The sequence below is a fragment of the Heptranchias perlo genome, chromosome 5 (assembly GCF_035084215.1).
Source record: "Heptranchias perlo isolate sHepPer1 chromosome 5, sHepPer1.hap1, whole genome shotgun sequence".
Taxonomy (NCBI): Eukaryota; Metazoa; Chordata; class Chondrichthyes; order Hexanchiformes; family Hexanchidae; genus Heptranchias; species Heptranchias perlo.
Window position 1 is genome coordinate 37230550 of NC_090329.1, and position 19951 is coordinate 37250500.

Sequence of the window (19951 nt, forward strand, 5' to 3'; positions counted from 1 at the left end):
TCCTCCCCTCCCTCACCCTCCCCTCCCCTCGCCCTCTCTCACCCTCCCCTCCCCCCACCCCTCACACTCCCCCTCCCTCACTCCTCCCCTCCCTCACCCCTCCCCTCCCTCACCCTCCCCTCCCCTCCCCTCTCTCACTCCCTCCCCTCCCTCACCCCCCTCCCTCACCTCCCCTCCCTCACCCTCCCTCCTCACCCTCCCCTCCCCTCACCCTCCCCTCCCTCACCCTCCCCTCCCTCCCTCCCTCACCCTCCCCTCCCCTCACCCTCCCCTCCCTCACCCTCCCCTCCCTCACCCCCCTCCCTCAACCCCTCCCTCACCCTCCCCTCCCTCTCACCCTCCCCTCACTCACCCTCCCCTCTCTCACCCTCCCCTCTCTCACCCTCCCTCTCTCACCCTCCCCTCCCCTCCCTCACCCTCCACCCCTCACCCTCCCCTCTCCTCACCCCTCCCCTCCCCTCACCCTCCCCTCTCTCACCCTCCCCTCTCTCACCCCTCCCCTCCTCCTCACCCTCCCCTCCTCTCACCCTCCCCTCTCTCACCTCATCCCTCCACCCTCCCCCTCTCTCACCCCTCCCCTCTCTCACCCTCCCCTCTCTTCACCCTCCCCTCACTCACCCTCCCCTCTCTCACCCTCCTCCCCCTCTCCCCTCCCCTCTCTCACCCCTCCCCTCCCCCTCTCTCACCCTCCCCTCCCTCACCCTCCCCCTCCCCCTCCCCTCCTCTCACCCTCCCCTCCCCTCTCTCACCCTCCCCTCCCCTCTCTCACCCTCCCCTCCCCCTCTCTCACCCTCCCCTCCCCTCTCTCACCCTCCCCCCTCCCTCTCTCACCCTCCCCCTCCCCTCTCCTCACCCTCCCTCTCTCACCCTCCCCTCTCTCACCCTCCCCCCTCTCTCACCCTCCCCTCTCTCACCCTCCCCTCTCTCACCCTCCCCTCTCTCACCCTCCCCCTCTCACCCTCCCCTCTCTCACACCCTCCCTCACCCTCCCCTCTCTCACCCTCCTCCCTCCTCTCACACTCCCCTCTCTCACACTCCCCTCTCTCACACTCCCCCTCTCTCACACTCCCCTCCCCTCTCACACCCTCCCCTCCAATTGAATGATTCTCTACGTGTTGAGTTATCAGCCTCATCCTGCCTCTGCCTGTGAGCAAAAGCCAAAAACCACCATATAAGGAGTGAAAATTTGAGGGCGAATCACCCTAGGACACACTTTGCCACCCCAACAGTGGCACTATATGAGTGACTAAGTGTGGGGTGCCCACCCACTGATGAAATTTGTGGAGGCACATTGGAAAGGGTATATCACAAGTGTTTTGCTCTAATTGTAAATTTGTACATCACCAGTTAGCTAGAGTCATAGAGTTATACAGCAAGGATAGAGGCCCTTCGGCCCATCGTGTCCGCGCCGGCCATCAGCCCTGTCTGCTCTAATCCCATATTCCAGCATTTGGTCCGTAGCCTTGTATGCTATGGCATTTCAAGTGCTCATCCAAATGCTTCTTGAATGTTGTGAGGGTTCCTGCCTCCACAACCCTTTCAGGCAGTGAGTTCCAGACTCCAACCACCCTCTGGGTGAAAAAGTTCTTTCTCAAATCCCCTCTAAACCTCCCGCCTTTTAACTTGAATCTATGTCCCCTTGTTATAGAACCCTCAACGAAGGGAAAAAGCTCCATAGTATCCATCCTATCTGTGCCCCTCATAATTTTGTACACCTCAATCATGTCCCCCCTCAGCCTCCTCTGCTCCAAGGAAAACAAATCCAATCTTCCCAGTCTCTCTTCATAGCTGAAGCGCTCCAGCCCTGGTAACATCCTGGTGAATCTCCTCTGCACCCTCTCCAAAGCGATCACATCCTTCCTGTAGTGTGGCGACCAGAACTGCACACAGTACTCCAGCTGTGGCCTAACCAGTGTTTTATACAGCTCCATCATAACCTCCTTGCTCTTATATTCTATGCCTCGGCTAATAAAGGCAAGTATCCCATATGCCTTCTTTACCACCTTATCTACCTGTTCCGCCGCCTTCAGGGATCTGTGAACTTGCACACCAAGATCCCTCTGACCCTCTGTCTTGCCTAGGGTCCTCCCATTCATTGTGTATTCCCTTGCCTTGTTAGTCCCTCCAAAGTGCATCACCTCGCACTTTTCCGGGTTAAATTCCATTTGCCACTGTTCCGCCCATCTGACCAACCCATCTATATCGTCCTGCAGACTGAGGCTATCCTCCTCACTATTTACCACCCTACCAATTTTTGTATCATCAGCGAACTTACTGATCATACCTTTTACATTCATATCCAAGTCATTAATGTAGACCACAAACAGCAAGGGACCCAGCACCGATCCCTGTGGTACCCCACTGGCCACAGGCTTCCAGTCACAAAAACAACCTTCGACCATCACCCTCTGCCTTCTGCCACTAAGCCAGTTTTGTATCCAAAGTGCCAAGGCACCCTGGATTCCATGGGCTCGTACCTTCTTGACCAGTCTCCTGTGGGGGACTTTATCGAAGGCCTTGCTGAAATCCATGTATACCACATCCACTGCGTTACCCTCATCCACACGCCTAGTCATCCCCTCAAAAAATTCAATCAAATTAGTCAGACATGATCTTCCCTTGACAAAGCCATATTGACTATCCCTGATTAATCCTTGCTTCTCCAAGTGGAGACTAATTTTGTCCTTCAGAATTTTTTCCAATAATTTTCCTACCACTGATGTTAGGCTCACTGGCCTGTAGTTCCCCGGTTTTTCCCTACTCCCCTTCTTGAATAATGGTATTACATTAGCGGTTCTCCAGTCCTCTGGCACATCCCCTGTGGCCAGAGAGGTTCTGAATATATGTGTCAGAGCCCCCGCAATCTCCTCCTTTGCCTCACACAGTAGCCTGGGATACATTTCGTCCGGGCCTGGGGATTTATCCATTTTTAGGCCTGCTAAAACCGCCAATACCTCCTCCCGCTCGATGTTAATATGTTTGAGTATATCACAGTCCCCCTGCCATATTTCTATGTCTACATCGTCCTTCTCCATAGTGAAAACAGATGCAAAAAATTCATTTAGAACCCCTCCTACATCTGCCGGCTCCACACACAGATTGCCATTTTTGTCCCTAATGGGCCCTATTTTTTCCCTAGTCATCCTCTTACCCTTAATATACTTATAAAACATCTTAGGATTTTCCTTTATTTTGCTCGCCAGTGTTATTTCATGGCCCCTCCTTGATCTCCTAATTTCTTTTTTAAGTATCCCCCTCCACTTTTTGTACTCCTCTAGGGCTTCCTCCGTCTTTAGCCTTTTGTATCTGCCAAAAGCCCTCCTTTTTTTCCTAATCCATTCTCGTATATCCCCTGACATCCAAGGTTCCCTGGAGTTCTTGGAACCACCCTTGACCTTTACGGGAACATGTTGCCATTGTATGGTCTCAATCTCCCTTCTGAAAGACTCCCATTGCTCCGATGCGGATTTTCCTACAAGCAGCTGATCCCAGTTCATTTTGGCCAGATCCTGCCTTATCCTATTAAAATCGGCCTTCCCCCAATTTAGAACCTTTATTTCCGGCCTCTCCCTGTCCTTTTCCATGACCACCTTAAATCTCACCGAATTATGGTCACTTTCACCAAAGTGCTCACCTACTAGCACTTCTTCCACTTGGCCGGCCACATTCCCTAGAATTAGGTCCAGTACCGCCCCCTCTCTTGTAGGACTTTCTACATGCTGGCTCAAAAAGCTCTCCTGGATGCACGTTTAGAATTTTGTACCCTCTAAGCCTTTTACACTCTGAGTATCCCAGCTAATATTGGGGAAGTTGAAATCCCCCACTATTATTACCCTATTATTTGCACAATTTTCTGAGATTTGCCTACATATCTGTTCCTCTATCTCCCCCTGACTGTTTGGGGGCCTATGGTACACTTCCATCAAAGTGCTTGCCCCCTTTTTGTTTTTAAGCTCCACCCATATGGCCTCATTAGAGGAACCTGCTAATATATCATCCCTCCTTATGGCAGTAATTGATTCTTTAATTAATATTGCGACCCCCCCCTCCTCTTATACCTCCCCCTCTGTCTCGCCTGAAGATTCTGTACCCCAGAATATTGAGCTGCCAGTCTTGCCCCTCCCTCAACCATGTCTCTGTGACAGCAACAATATCATACTCCCATGTGTTTATCAACACCTTCAGTTCATCCACCTTATTCGCAAGACTCCTTGCATTAAAATAGATGCCATCCAGCCTTGCCCTCACATATTTGCCCTGTCTTCCAAGCTGACTTGTTTTTTTCTCTATATTTGGCTGCACATCACCCCCTATTGTAGCTCCACTCTGTATCCCATCCCCCTGCCAAGTTAGTTTAAACCCCCCCCCAACAGTGCTAGCAAACCTCCCCGCAAGGATATTTGTCCCGCTCTGGTTCAGGTGCAACCCGTCCGACTTGTACAAGTCCCACCTTCCCCAGAAGCAGGCCCAGTGATCCAGGAAACTGAAACCCTCCCTCCTGCACCAACTCTTTAGCCACGCATTCATCTGTTCTATCCTCCTATTTCTATACTCACTAGCCCGTGGCACTGGGAGTAATCCAGAGATTACAACCTTTGAGGTCCTGCTCTTTAATCTGCTACCTAGCTCCCTAAATTCTTGATGCAGGACCTCATCTCCCTTCCGACCTATGTCGTTGGTCCCAATGTGGACCACGACCTCTGCCTGCTCACCCTCCCCCTTGAGAATGCCCTGTAGCCGCTCAGTGACATCCATGACCCTGGCACCAGGGAGGCAACAAACCATCCTGGAGTCACGTTTACGGCCACAGAAACGCCTGTCTGTTCCCCTTACGATAGAATCCCCTACCACTATAGCTCTTCCACTCTTTTTCCTCCCAGCCTGTGCAGCAGAGCTACCCCTGGTGCCAGGAAGTTGGCTGCTGCTGCCTTCCCCTGATAAGTCATCCCCCTCAACAATATCCAAAGCGGTATATTTGTTTGAGAGGGGGACGGCCACAGGGGACCCCTGCACTGCCTGCCTGCTCTTCTTACTCTGCCTGGTGGTCACCCAATTACTTCCTGCCTGTACAACCTTTACCTGCGGTGTGACCATCTCACTAAACGTGCTATCCACGACGTTCTCAGCATCGCGAATGCTCCTTCATGAATCCATCCGCAGCTCCAGTGCCGCAATGCGGTTTGTCAGTAGCTGCAGCTGGATGCATTTCCCGCACACATGGTCGTCAGGGACACCGGAAGGGTCCCTGATTTCCCACATAGAGCAGGAAGAGCATAACATGGGGCTGGGCTGTCCTGACATGACTTACCCTTTAACTAATTAATTCAAATTAAATGAATCCCACCAATTTCACTTCAATTAAAAGGTATACTCAAGGGCCCTTGCTGAACAGCAGTCCCCCACTACACAACAGAGACCAGAGAATCCACAAACTCTAACCTTAGACAAATTCAGCAGGAAAATACCCACTTGGATTACTTTTTGCTTCTTATTTATCTTAGGTCCAGGAGTTAAGTCCCTGTGATGTCGCACAGTAGTTGTCTCTTGGTGCAGGTCTGCTGCTGCTTTTATTCCACAATCTCAGTCTTCTACTCTCAGGTCCACTACCGCTCTGCAGGAAAAGTTTGGAAAAGCAAGGCAAAGCAGCACCTCCTTCCCCCACTTCACCAAACTCCCACACTTACCGAACTCTCAGCACACTGTGTAATATCCGCACACCGTGCAGTCCGCACTGACAGGCCCCTGTATTTCTACAGTTGAGAGCTAAAATATATAATATAACTAGATTTAATTCTTCAACAAAAAAGCTACAAAACTGAATAAATTGAAAATGCTTTATGGATTTGGAACTGCTTGCCACTATGAAAGATGCTTTAATGATTGAATTGTGTGCTGTAACTTTTTGCATATAATACATGCCATTTTACAATGAGAAGTAGGCTCGTCATCCAGGTGCACATGATATGTAAATATATTTTTATATTAAAATGACTAGTCCATCTCCCATGGCATTGTACACACGAGTCGAGAACAACTGTAGTCTTCAGATGAAGTGGGGTTAGAGAATAATGGTTAATTAGAGCAGGACATGCAAATAAAATTCAGTCCTCATTTTAAAGTCATACTATGGATTGGTGCATCAGTAGGGAGATCAGGACAATAGTGGCGGCAGGGAACTGGCTCGCAGCCAACAAAGGGAGCCGTGGTGGTTGAGAACAAGACTGTGGCCAACCAGTGGCGCTGGATCAGCAGGTGGTCTGCAGCAGGATGCTAGGGCTGGGGAACCAAATTGTTTTAATATCTAAAGGGGTGAAGAATGATAAAATATTTAATAAATTGAAAACAAAAAAAATAATGAATTTCAACTTTGAAACAAACTTACGTGAGAGAAAACATCAGTTCAAGAAGAATCATGATAGCGTCCAAGCTGGAAGAAGTTGTTCATAAATTGGTTTACAGCCACCTAGAAGTCAGTTTGTGCAATTGCAAATTGTGACAACTTTACATCGGTAAATCTCATTATAAATCTGGACATGGAAACTTACAACAGAAATATTGTTAACACAAAAGTGTGACAAGCAAAAATGTGACAAAAACGTGGCAACAGGAAGTCCGATTTTGTAGACAGGAAGTGCGTGCAGACATAAGACTTTTAATAAGATATAGATTAATGGTGATTTTCCCACATAACTTGTTCTCTTTTACATTGGAAAATGGGTAGTAAACCCAAATGTCATTTATATGCAAATATGGATAAAAATGTATGTTACATGTAAAAAAAAATTGTAGTTTAAGTGCTTGGTTGGTAAATTAAGAATTTACGTTGGCCATTTACAAGGAGGTTGTTAGTGCCAAGCAGGTGTTTCTGGTCACTTGCAATTGATTAAATATATTTTACTGGCATAAAATACATAATTGAAAAATGTTCTTGATGCTTTTTGTGCAGATAGCTCGTTGCTGTTCTACAACACAATCAGGTGCCATCAACTAAACTGCTATTTCTAATACCAAAAAAGATAAAGGATGTTAAGCTGAAATAAAGCTGATGATGAAATTATATCTCATGGCTTTAAAACATTATTCCTTGGGAAAATGTACTTGCCATTGTTTATTTAAATATTTTTTTTTAAAGTTTAACCAGGAAGATGCACAAAAGAGGGAAAGATGCTTGTATTAGTAGCACTAGCCCCGTTCACCTCATTAGTCATCGTACAATTTTAAACATTGATTCCCTTTTAAAATTCAGGATGGAATCATATAAATGCGTGTAATTTGTTATGTATTGATGGTTTAGAAGTTATAGTGGTTTTCCAGTTTTCAAAACTTATCCTACACCTTTTTTAATTCATTCATGGGATGTGGGCGTCGTTGGCGAGGCCGGCATTTATTGCCCATCCCTAATTGAGAAGGTGGTGGTGAGCCACCGCCTTGAACTGCTGCAGTCCATGTGGTGAAGGTTCTCCCACATTGCTGTTAGGAAGGGAGTTCCAGGATTTGGACCCAGCGACGATGAAGGAACAGCGATATATTTCCAAGTCGGGATGGTGTGTGACTTGGAGGGGAATGTGCAGGTGCTGTTGCTCCCATGTGCCTGCTGCTCCTGTCCTTCGAGGTGGTAGAGGTCGCGGGTTTGGGAGGTGCTGTCGAAGGAGCCTTGGTGAGTTGCTGCAATGCATCCTGTGGATGCTACACACTGCAGCCCCAGTGCGCCGGTGGTGAAGGGAGTGAATGTTTAGGGTGGTGGATGGGGTGCCAATCAAGCAGGCTGCTTTGTCCTGGATGGTGTCGAGCTTTTTGAGTGTTGTTGGAGCTGCATTCCATCACACTCCTGACTTGTGCCTTGTAGATGGTGGAAAGGCTTTGGGGAGTCAGGAGGTGAATCACTCGCCACAGAATACCCAGCCTCTGACCTGCTCTTGTAGTCACAGTATTTATATGGCTGGTCCAGTTAAGTTTCTGGTCAATGGTCACCCCCAGGATGTTGATGGTGGGGGATTCGGCGATGGTAATGCCGTTGAATGTCAAGGGGAGGTGGTTGGACTCTCTCTTGTTGGAGATGGTCATTGCTTGGCACTTGTCTGGCGCGAATCTTACTTGCCACTTATGAGCCCAAGCCTGGATGTTGTCCAGGTCTTGCTGCATGCGGGCTCGGACTGCTTCATTATCTGAGGGGTTGTGAATGGAATTGAACTCTCTGCAATCATCAGTGAACATACCCATTTCTGACCTTATGATGGAGGGAAGGTCATTGATGAAGCAGCTGAAGATGGTTGGGCCCAGGACACTGCCCTGAGGAACTCCTGCAGCAGTGTCCTGGGGCTGAGATGATTGGCCTTCAACAACCACTACCATCTTCCTTTGTGCTAGGTATGACTTCAGCCACTGGAGAGTTTTCCCCCTGATTCCCATTGACTTCAATTTTACTAGGGCTCCTTGGTGCCACACTCAGTCAAATGCTGCCTTGATGTCAAGGGCAGTCACTCTCACCTCACCTCTGGTATTCAGCTCTTTTGTCCATGTTTGGACCCAGGGTGTAATGAGGTCTGGAGCCGAGTGGTCCTGGCGGAACCCAAACTGAGCATCGGTGAGCAGGTTATTGGTGAGTAAGTGCCGCTTGATAGCACTGTCGACGACACCTTCTATCACTTTGCTGATGATTGAGAGTAGACTGATGGGGTGGTAATTGGCCGGATTGGATTTGTCCTGCTTTTTGTGGACAATATATACCTGGGCAATTTTCCACATTGTCGGGTAGATGCCAGTGTTGTAGCTGAACTGGAACAGCTTGGCTAGAGGCGCAGCTAGTTCTGGAGCACAAGACTTCGGCACTACAGCCGGGATGTTGTCGCGGCCCATAGCCTTTGCTGTATCCAGTGCACTCAGCTGTTTCTTGATATCACGTGGAGTGAATCGAATTGGCTGATGACTGGCTTCTGTGATGTTGGGGATATCATCTACTCGGCACTTCTGGCTGAAGATGGTTGCAAACGCTTCAGCCTTGTCTTTTGCACTCACGTGCTGGACTCCGTCATCATTGAGGATGGGGATGTTTGCAGAGCCTCCTCCTCCTGTTAGTTGTTTAATTGTCCGCCACCATTCACGACTGGATTTGAATTTAATATAGCATCTCTAATTTGTTTCATACGAACACAGGAATTAAGAGCAGCAGTAGACAATTCGGCCCCTCGAGCCTGCTCTGCCATTTGATAAGATCATGACTGATCGGATTGTGACCTCAACCCTGCTTTCCTGTCTACCTACCATGACCTTTGACTCCCTTGTTAATCAGGAATCTATCTAACTCAGCCTTAAAAATATTCAATGATTCTGCTTCCACTGCTCTCTGGGGAAGGGACTTCCACAGACTCACCGCCCTCTGAGAGAAAAAAATTCTCCTTCTCTCCGTCTTAAATGGGAGACCCCTTATTTTTAAACTGTGGCCCCTAGTTCTAGTCTCTCCCACAAGGGGAAACATCCCCTCAGCATCTACCCCTTCAAGTCCCCTCAGAATCTTATATGTTTCAATAAGATCACCTCTCATTCTTCTAAACTCCAATGTATACAGGCCCAACTTGTCCAACCTTTCCTCATAAGATAACCTCCTCATCCCAGGAATCAGTCGAGCGAACCTTCTCTGAACCGCCTCTGAAACAGTTACGTCCTTTCTTAAATAAGGAGACCAAAACTGCATGCAATATTCTAGATGTGGTCTCACCAATGCCCTGAACAACTGTAGCAAAACATCTCTATATTCCATTCCCCGTGCAATAAATGACAGCATTCTATTTGCCTTCATAATCACTTGCTCTACCTGCATATTAACTTTTTGTGACACCCAGATCCCTTTTGTACCTCAGTTCTGCAATTTCTCTCCATTTAAATAACATACTATTTTTCTATTCCTCTTGCCAAAGTGGACAAGTTCACATTTTCCCACATTATAATCCATCTACCAAATTTTTGCCCACTCACTTAACCTATCTATATCCCTTTGCAGATTCCTTATGTCCTCTTCACCACTTGCTTTCCTACCTACTTTTGTGTCATCAGCAAATTTAGCAACCATACATTCGGTCCCTTCATTCAAGTCATTGATATCGATTGTAAATAGTTGAGGCCCAAGCACTGATCCCTGTGGCACTCCGCTCGTTACATCTTGCCAACCTGAAAATGACCCCTTTATGCTTACTCTTTGTTTCCTGTTAGCTAACCAATCCTTTATCCATGCTAATATGTTACTCCCTACACCATGAGCTCTTATTTTGTGTAGTAGCTTTCAATGTGGCACCTTGTCAAAAGCCTTCTGGAAATCCAAGTACACCACATCCACAGGATCCCCTTTATCCACGTTGCTTGTTACTTCCTCAAAGAACTCTAATAAATTAGTCAAACACAATTTCCCTTTCACAAAGCCATGTTGACTTTGCCTGATTGCATTGAGATTTTCTAAGTGCCCTGCTATAACCTCCTTAATAATAGATTCTAGCATTTTCCCTATGACAGATGTTAAGCTAACTGGCCTGTAGTTTCCTGCTTTCTGTCTCCCTCCTTTCTTGAATAGAGGAGTTACATTCACTATTATCCAAACTGATGGGTCCCTTCCAGAATCTGGGGAATTTCGGAAAATTAATACCAATGCATCGACTATCTCTGCAACCACTTCTTTTATGACCCGAGGATGAAGTCCGTCAGGACCTGGGAACTTGTCAGCCTTTAGTTCTAATAATTTTTTCAGAACCTTTTCCCTGGTGATTGTAAATGTTTTAAGTTCCTCCCTTTCTTTCACCTCTTGATTCACAATTATTTCTGGCACGTTACTTGTATCCTCTATATTGAAGACTGACACAAAAAGTCTTGGAAATATTTGTGATCATAAGAACAAAGCCTTTCAAAGATGGATCTAATTAAATTTCATTGCAGGACGTTTACTAAGGGCTAACCAGATTACTTTCAACTGGGATCGGCTTGCCTCTTGGATAAACCTCACAGAACAATGGCCGTACAGGACCTCTTGGCTTATCCTATACCTGGAAGAGACTGACACTGTTCCAGATCATCTCACCCTGAAAAACATCTATGAAAGGTATGTAACTAATATACTTCAACGTTGGTTAATTTAAATTAATTACCCCTTTTCAAACATGTTTGCCTTGGCACATATTTACTTTTTCTATATGGTGTTGTCATAAATAGATCTTTTTAAAGCCTTGCTTAGTTCTGCCCCCTGCTTTTTTTTGTTTGAAATTTTTTAACAAGATGCTAGCAGGTATACAAGAGTAACCTTCTGATTTTTCAGTATCTCCCTTCAACACATTCTTTCCTTCTAATTGGGTGGGGGCGGAATTAACTCCTTACCAGATGCCCCTGCTGAGATTTGGGAGGAACTATGTGGGTGAATTCACATTCCATCACAGTACCTTGGTGACAGTGTTTGTGTAACCAAGATGCCTGGAAGTTGAAATGATGTGTTTTTAGCTCTCATTATATCTCAATCTATCCTTGTGTTCATATGTCATTTTATATTTGTAAAATCCCCTCCCCTCTCCCTACCCCACAACAAAATGGTCTGGACTTGGGACTCTTTCATTAGCCTAAAGATTCAATAGTGCCAGCAGTGTACTACCTGGATTCTGATTATCCTAAAAAATTCACCAGTGAGTGTCTTCACTTACCAGCATTTCAGTTTTATTCAGGAGAGTGTTTGAGTTTTTGTGCTCTGCCTGTCGGTGAAAGAAGTAACCCGCTGGCCGTAAAGTCAACGCATACTCCATCTGCTCACCGGCACTTTAATTCAGACTCTAATTTTAATAGGCTCTGGTGAGCAGGACAGAACACTGCCACTTTAAAACAGACTCCTAATAATTAATGCTAGTGAGTGGAGAAACTGACTGGGGAAGCAATTGGAAGCATTTGGACTTGATCAGGCAAGCAGCCAGAAGATGGAATATAATATAAATATGTGAAAGTGATATCTACCAGCAGATGCCACTGGTTAATTAGAAACATTTATAAGTACAGTACAGCACAATGCTCCTAGGTAGTGATGGTGATGTATTAGTCCTGTCCAGTAACTGAACAGTTCTGTTACTATGTTTGAGAAAGTATTTGCTTATATGCTTCATGGTCCTTATCTACAAAAAGCATGATAATTTGAAAGTTGTAGGTGCTTTCTTAGTGAACCTGGGTTTTTGGTTGAAGAATGTGTCTCATTTTACATAGTATTGAGATGATTATTTTGCATTGTCAACATTATCAACAGATGACATCAGACAGTGGTGAAAATATGAGTCAAAAGATAAATGGTCTTCGAACAAATATGGACGTTCAGTCTTAAACCCTTTTACAAGGGCAAAACTTTCCGAGCTGCCAAAAGATGACTATGATGACAACAACTTGCAAATATATAGTAACTTAAATGTAGAAAAACACCCCATGGTGCTTCATAGAGACATGAGGAAAAGGAGATGTTACAGCAAAGATGCAAAGATTAAAGAGTGGATCTTGGAGGGTGTTAAAGAAGTTGAGGGGGATGGAGTTTAGGGAGGGAATTTGAGCGTGAGGCCTCGGCAGCTGCAGGCACCGCTGACGGTGGTGGAGTGGAGGGAGAGGGCTATGCACAAGGGACCGGAGTAAGAGAAATGGAAAGTACATAAGGGGATTGTAGGGCTGGAGGAGGTTACAGCAGTAGGAAGGAGCTAGAGGAAATTATGGCTGATCCAATATTGAACATCAAACAAGCAATCTGGTAGAGCTAGGTGACATCAGTGTACATGAAAGCTGACCTTGTGTCACCTGAAGATGTAGCTAAGAGACAGCACATAGATGAATATGTGGAGAAGCCAAGGAGGGATCCATAGAGGACTTCGGCGGTAACGGTGCAGGAAAGGGAAGAGAAGGCATTGCTAGTGATCTGACTGGAGCCACAACATACGTGAGTGGAATCAGGAAGGACAGTCCCATCAATCTGGACAACAGAGGAAAGGCAGGGGAGGAGGATGGTGTGAGTGACCATGAGGACATTGTTGGTTTACAAAAGAGCAAACTTATGTTGGTTTTACTCAAATAAGTTGGTTGGTGCTCAGGATGACATCTTGCAGACAATATTATTGACCTCATTATGGTAAAAACTAGCAATAAGTGGCTTTGTGTGATCCTTAAGTAATTTTCAATCAGTCTTCTTGTAAAAAATGATCTTTGTGTAGTGAAGATCTTAATTTAAATTTCTGTTCTTATCATCTTCCTTGGATTGCCCTTTTTTGTATTATTGGGTCGGTTCTTGGAAAGGTGGATGCCCATTTTTGTCCATTTTTCAATGTTATCATTATTTTAGCTGGATGGTTACAAGAAAGGTTTAGCTTATGATATTAAAACACTTACCCTCTAATTTCAGCAATTCAGATTTACATTTTGTTTGTGTCTTGCAAACACTTCATTTCAGTATCTAACATCAAAATCATTCATATCTCAAGATAGATACAGGTGTAGCTTTTTGGCTCATCCTCCAGGCCCCCAATCATGGTATTTTGCTGTTTTTTCTTTAAATGATTCTCGGATTCTTGCTTCCGTAACCCTACTCAGAAGCCCATTCCATGTGTTGGTCACTCTGTAAAGAATTTTCTGACATCTGGGCAAAACTGTGGCAGATGGAGTTTAATGTGGGGAAGTATGAGGTCATCCACTTTGGACCAAAGAAAGATAAATGAGTATTTTCTAAATGATGAGAAGCTAGGAACTGTGGAGGAGCAGAGAAATTTAGGGGTCCAAGTACAGAAATCACTAAAAGCTAGTGGATAGGTACAAAAGATAATTTAAAAGGCTGATGGAATGTTGGCCTTTATCTCAAGGGGCTGGAACACAAAAGGGTGGAAGTTATGTTACCGCTGTACAGAACTCTGGTCAGACCCCATTTAGAGTACTGCGTTCAGTTCTGAGCACTGCACCTCAAGAAGGATATATTGGCTTTTGGAGGGGGTGCATTACAGATTCACCAGAATGATACCGGGGCTAAAAAGATTAAATTGAGGACAGGCTGCATAGACTAGGTTTAAAATTCCCTTGAATATACAAGATTAAGGGGTGATCTAATTGAGGTGTTTAAGATGATTAAAAGGAGTTGATAGGATCGGTAGAGAGAAATTATATCCTTTGGTGGGGGAGTCCAAAAAATCGGAGCATAACCTTAAAATTAGAGTTGGGCTGTTCAGGGGTGATGTCAGGAAGCACTTCGTCACACAAAGTGTAGTGGAAATCTGGAGCTCTCTCCCAAAAAGCTGTTGAGGCTAGGTCAGTTGAAAATATCAAAACTGAGATTGATAGATTTTTGTTAGGGAACCAAGGCGGGTAGATGGAGTTAAGATACAGATCAGCCATGTTCTAATTGAATGGCGGAACCGGCTCGAAGGGCTAAATGTCCTACTTCTGTTTGTATGTTCCTATTCTCTTCTGTGTTTACCTTTTACTAGTTTGAAGTGTATCCCCTTGTCCTATTGTCCCTGATGTACCTTTTCTGTATTGCTTGCTCTCTTATCAGTTGCTTCGTTTCAAGGCTTAAAAAAAACGTAACTTTCTCCAGTGTTTCCTCGTAACTGATTCCATTGATGCTAGAGATCAATCTTGTTGCTCTTCTCTGAACTGCCTCCTATGCTTGAATATTTATTGTAAACAATTTTACAACACCAAGTTATAGTCCAACGATTTTATTTTTAATCCCACAAGCTTTCGGGGGCTTTCCCCTTCCTCAGGCGGTGTGGAAATGACAGTTTCGAATCCTTCGCATTTTAAGATCACATAACAAAGCCTGGTGATTACTGCCCGTTGCCAAGGCAATCACAGTGAGCAGACAGAAAGGTGTCATCTAAAAGGCCACTGAATATACAACCCCCCAAAAAAAAAGAGAGAGAGAGACAGAACGAAGACAGTCAATGACCCGTTATATTAAAAACAGATAACATTTGTTCGCTGGTGGGGTTACGTGTAGTGTGACATGAACCTAAGATCCCGTCTGTGTCGCAACAGACTTTCTACAAAAACTCAGTACCCACGGACCTGTTGAACCAGGAACACTTCTCACCACGATGGACGTCTCGGCACTATACACCAGTATCCCCCACGATGACGGCATCGCTACGACAGCATCAATACTCAACACCAACAACAGCCAATCTCCAGACGCCATCCTACAACTCATCCGCTTCATCCTGGATCACAATGTCTTCACCTTCAATAACCAGTTCTTTACCCAAACACACGGAACAGCCATGGGGACCAAATTCGCACCCCAATACGCCAACATTTTCATGCACAAGTTCGAGCAGGACTTCTTCACTGCACAGGACCTCCAACCAACACTATACACCAGATACATCGACGACATTTTCTTTCTATGGACCCACGGTGAGGAATCACTAAAGAGACTACACGATAACATCAACAAGTTCCATCCCACCATCAAGCTCACCATGGACTACTCCTCAGAATCAGTTTCTTTCTTGGACACACGAATCTCCATCAAAGACGGGCACCTCAGCACCTCACTCTACCGCAAGCCCACGGACAATCTCACAATGCTCCACTTTTCCAGCTTCCACCCTAACCACGTCAAAGAGGCCATCCCCTATGGACAGGCCCTGCGAATACACAGGGTCTGCTCAGACGAGGAGGAACGCGATGGACACCTACAGACGCTGAAAGACGCCCTAGTAAGAACGGGATATGATGCTCGACTCATCGATCGACAGTTCCGACGGGCCACAGCGAAAAATCGCGTAGACCTCCTCAGAAGACTAACACGGGACGCAACCAACAGAGTACCCTTCGTCGTCCAGTACTTCCCCGGAGCGGAGAAACTACGCCATGTTCTCCGCAGCCTTCAACATGTCATCAATGATGACGAACACCTCGCTATGGCCATCCCCACACCTCCACTACTCTCTTTTAAACAGCCACCCAACCTCAAACAAACCATCGTTCGCAGCAAATTACCCAGCCTTCAGGAGAACAGCGTCCACGACACCACACAACCCTGCCACGGTAACCTCTGCAAGACATGCCAGATCATCGACACAGATACCACCATCACACGAGAGGACACCACCCACCAGGTGCACGGTTCATACTCCTGTGACTCGGCCAACGTTGTCTACCTCATACGTTGCAGGAAAGGATGCCCCAGAGCATGGTACATTGGCGAGACCATGCAGACGCTGCGACAACGGATGAACGGACACCGCGCAACAATCGCCAAACAGGAGGGTTCTCTCCCTGTCGGGGAACACTTCAGCAGTCATGGACATTCAGCCACCGACCTTCGGGTAAACATACTCCAAGGCGGCCTTCGAGACACACGACAACGCAAAATCGTCGAGCAGAAATTAATAGCCAAGTTCCGCATCCATGAGGACGGCCTCAACCGGGATTTTGGGTTCATGTCACACTACACGTAACCCCACCAGCGAACAAATGTTATCTGTTTTTAATATAACGGGTCATTGACTGTCTTCGTTCTGTGTCTCTCTTTTTTTTTGGGGGGTTGTATATTCAGTGGCCTTTTAGATGACACCTTTCTGTCTGCTCACTGTGATTGCCTTGGCAACGGGCAGTAATCACCAGGCTTTGTTATGTGATCTTAAAATGCGAAGGATTCAAAACTGTCATTTCCACACCGCCTGAGGAAGGGGAAAGCCCCCGAAAGCTTGTGGGATTAAAAATAAAATCGTTGGACTATAACTTGGTGTTGTAAAATTGTTTACAATTGTTAACCCCAGTCCATCACCGGCATCTCCACATCATGAATATTTATTGGCTTGGTGACCATTACTGGATGCAGTACTCCAGATGTCATCTGATTAGAGCACTATACAGTTTCAGCATGACTTCCTTCGACTTCTACTCTCCTGTTTTGTCAAATCGGAGGTTCCCAAATTTTTTTTGCCCCATACGCACCCTCGCTTTCTAAGAAACAGAACTTTCAACTTCAGTAGGGGTAAAACAGGTGGTAGCGGATTGACTGCCTGTTATACACCCCGCTCAATTTTCCAGCATGGGTCATTTGTTTTGGAATTACTGTAGGGGGAACCTGGTTTTGGCCGAACTGGGAGATGGAATGTGGTGTCTGTCAGCAGTAAGGGAAGGCTGCTGGCCTGACAGCACAGTAGGAGGGAGATCTTTGGTTTGGCAGCATTGTTTGTAAGTTTCTAAAAGATCTTTGTAAACATTGATTTCATTGTTTTGTAATTGGGTCTCAATGTCATACTGTCTCTATTTCACAGCTGCCACTAACTACAATACTTAAACAAATACAGGTGATAATGAAGCTTTCAAGATGCATCTCATTAGTTAAAAGAAAAAAAACTCAATTTAGGATGACGAATGACATCCTCTCTCATGCTTTCTAAAATAAAAAATGAATAGCTGTTATTTAAATATTCAGTGGGCAACATGCTCAAATTTATTGTCCCGTTTACATTCAAATATTTTTCAAAAACACTGAAGCTGTTATGGACAGAGGCATAATTTGACTTTCCATTGAGAAAAATATTAGAATGTTTATATTTCCAACATGAACAAAAGCTACAGCTGGTCTGTAATGAATAGAGGGTCATGTTAGAAATGAGGTTCTGTTTTTCTCTCTCTCACACTCTCTTTACACTCACTTATTCTTAAATAAAAAATGTATATAATAAACATTCAATGTAAACTTTACTTGAATATGCTTTTGAAATTAGTCCTCTTGTTTTTCTTCAAATAATCTTGAGCAACAATTGAACCAGTCTTGCTGGAAGCTGAAGGAAAATGTTGCAGCAGTTGGGTTGCTGATGCATCCTGGGAAACAGCACACTGCACATGCTCAGATTGCAGGATCTGCCTCAGCTGACAGAATCACAGCTCTGGGGGGTTCAAGGCCAGACTTTTGGGAATGGCTGAGGCTTTCCATTGAACACTTTTAATTAATATATTAAAAGCAACACAGTGTATATATTTAATCATGTTGTTGTGATATGAACAGTTTTTGATATTCCCCCCCCCAGATTTTTGTACTGCTAATATTGCCATGATTATCGAATAATCAGAACTACATTGTTATTTCTGATTTACTTGAATACATGGTGCTTTCTAGATTTAACTCTTTGGATAAGGCATGGTGTCTATTTGGTTGGGGGGGGGGAATTTTATCTGGAAAAGATATTAGTAAACACATAGTCTTCTGAAAATTTTTAAATTGCGAGTTGGGTACATCTATTTAAAACACTTGTGATTTAGTAGCAAAAATGGAAACATGCAGACTTGCATTCTTGCCTCTTAAAATGTGGGTACTGGGTAAGATCGAAAATATTTAACATTGTATAGTAATTGAATGCTTTAGTTGGTCAAAATTAATTGCCTGATACTCCCCTAAATTGAGTGGCACTGGACATTATCTGCAAAATAAAATGCTATTGTATACATGTGTACCTCTCAGCCAATTACAGGTAAAATGCTTGTTTTTTGATGGGCGCTCAGGATTTTTAGACTGACAGGCATGCACAATATTTATAATAATCATCTCTTTTTCTTTAGTATAGCTTTGTAAAGCTGCTTGAGCTATATGTAAAATACTGAAACAGAGCAGAACTGCAAAGCCCTTGGGCACAAAACATTTGTTGGCTGGATACTGTGTTCACCATTGAGATTCAGCTTGGGGAGTGCAGCTGACAAAATTATTTTAGTCTGCTTCATGTGACATGTCAGCTGAGAATGAAATTCAAATCCTTGAAAGCAACCCTGTTAGCTGTTTAATTGCTAATTATTCTTAGAACTAAATACATTTCCTTTATGTACTGAAGGACTACATTGATATGATCTTTAAAAAAGCTGCCTTCCTTTCTATTTACTGGCAGTTTAATTTTTTCTTTGTGACCAGTGGATCAAAAATGAAATTGATGTTTGCTAGTTCAATTGTGGAAAAATGTTATTTATTTTATAATCCAAAGAGAGGACAATAATCTGGTTGATTGAGTTTTTGAATGCAAATATAAGTAAGCAGAAACATCACAACAATTATATCATTAAGTTGATGTGACACTCACCTGACGAAGGAGAAAGCCTCCGAAAGCTTGTGATTTTCAAATAAAACTGTTGGACTATAACCTGGTGTTGTAAGATTCCTTACATCATTAAGTTGAGGTAGTTGAGAAATTCTTATTTCTAAGAGTCTGCTAAAAACCTGAACTATTCTCCTATCTCAGGAGTATTTACTAACTTAATTGGTACAACTTTGAAGACTATAGAAACATTTCTTCACCTTAAGTGAAAACATTAGTACCATTGCATTGTCAAAGCATTCACTTCCTGATTGTGGTTATTTTCTGGTTTCAAAAAACAAAGGGAAATTAATCTGTTTAAAACCTATTATAGACAAGAAGTGTACATTACAATACTGTCTTATTTCATTTATAAGTAGTATTGGGTTACTTGATAACAGCACTTTGAAAATTAGTTTTTTTTAAAATTCTGTTTATCAGTGTGTTTTTATTTGTCCCTTTTGACTGCAGTTTGAGGTGGTACAATTAACATACTTGGTAAATGTTTCTTTCACAAAATGCTAAAATATACAGTTACTGTTACTGACAGTTATAGAAGTCTGTTGATTTTTTATTTGTGACAGTATTTTCTATGATTATCTTCAGAATATCCAAAAACATACCAACTACCAAAGATGTGGAGCCACTTCTAGAAATTGACAGCGATATTCGTAGCTTTGAAATTTTCCTCTCTTCAAGAATGCCAATTCTTTCAGCACGAGATGTAAAAACATTTCTACCATGCACAGTGAATTTGGATCCTAAACTGCGTGAGATTATTGCAGGTTAGTATTTTTTATGTATGACTTGGGGTGGTTGTGGAGACCAGGGTTGGTCAACTAGAGTTTTGAGAGCCACATGTGGCTTTTCTGTAGTCCCCTTTTGGTTTGCTT

The 19951-nt window shown here is 44.4% G+C and overlaps 1 protein-coding gene across 4 annotated transcripts in view; it reads left to right on the forward strand.

Moving 5' to 3' along the window:
* Positions 1-19951, forward strand: part of kidins220b (kinase D-interacting substrate 220b) — a 210661-nt gene that overhangs the window by 152596 nt on the left and 38114 nt on the right. For all 4 annotated transcript variants that reach the window (XM_067984236.1, XM_067984238.1, XM_067984239.1 and 1 more), the window contains exons 22-23: positions 10921-11083; positions 19665-19843. In XM_067984236.1, coding sequence (XP_067840337.1) covers positions 10921-11083; positions 19665-19843 — 342 coding nt within the window. The remainder of the gene's footprint in view (positions 1-10920; positions 11084-19664; positions 19844-19951) is intronic.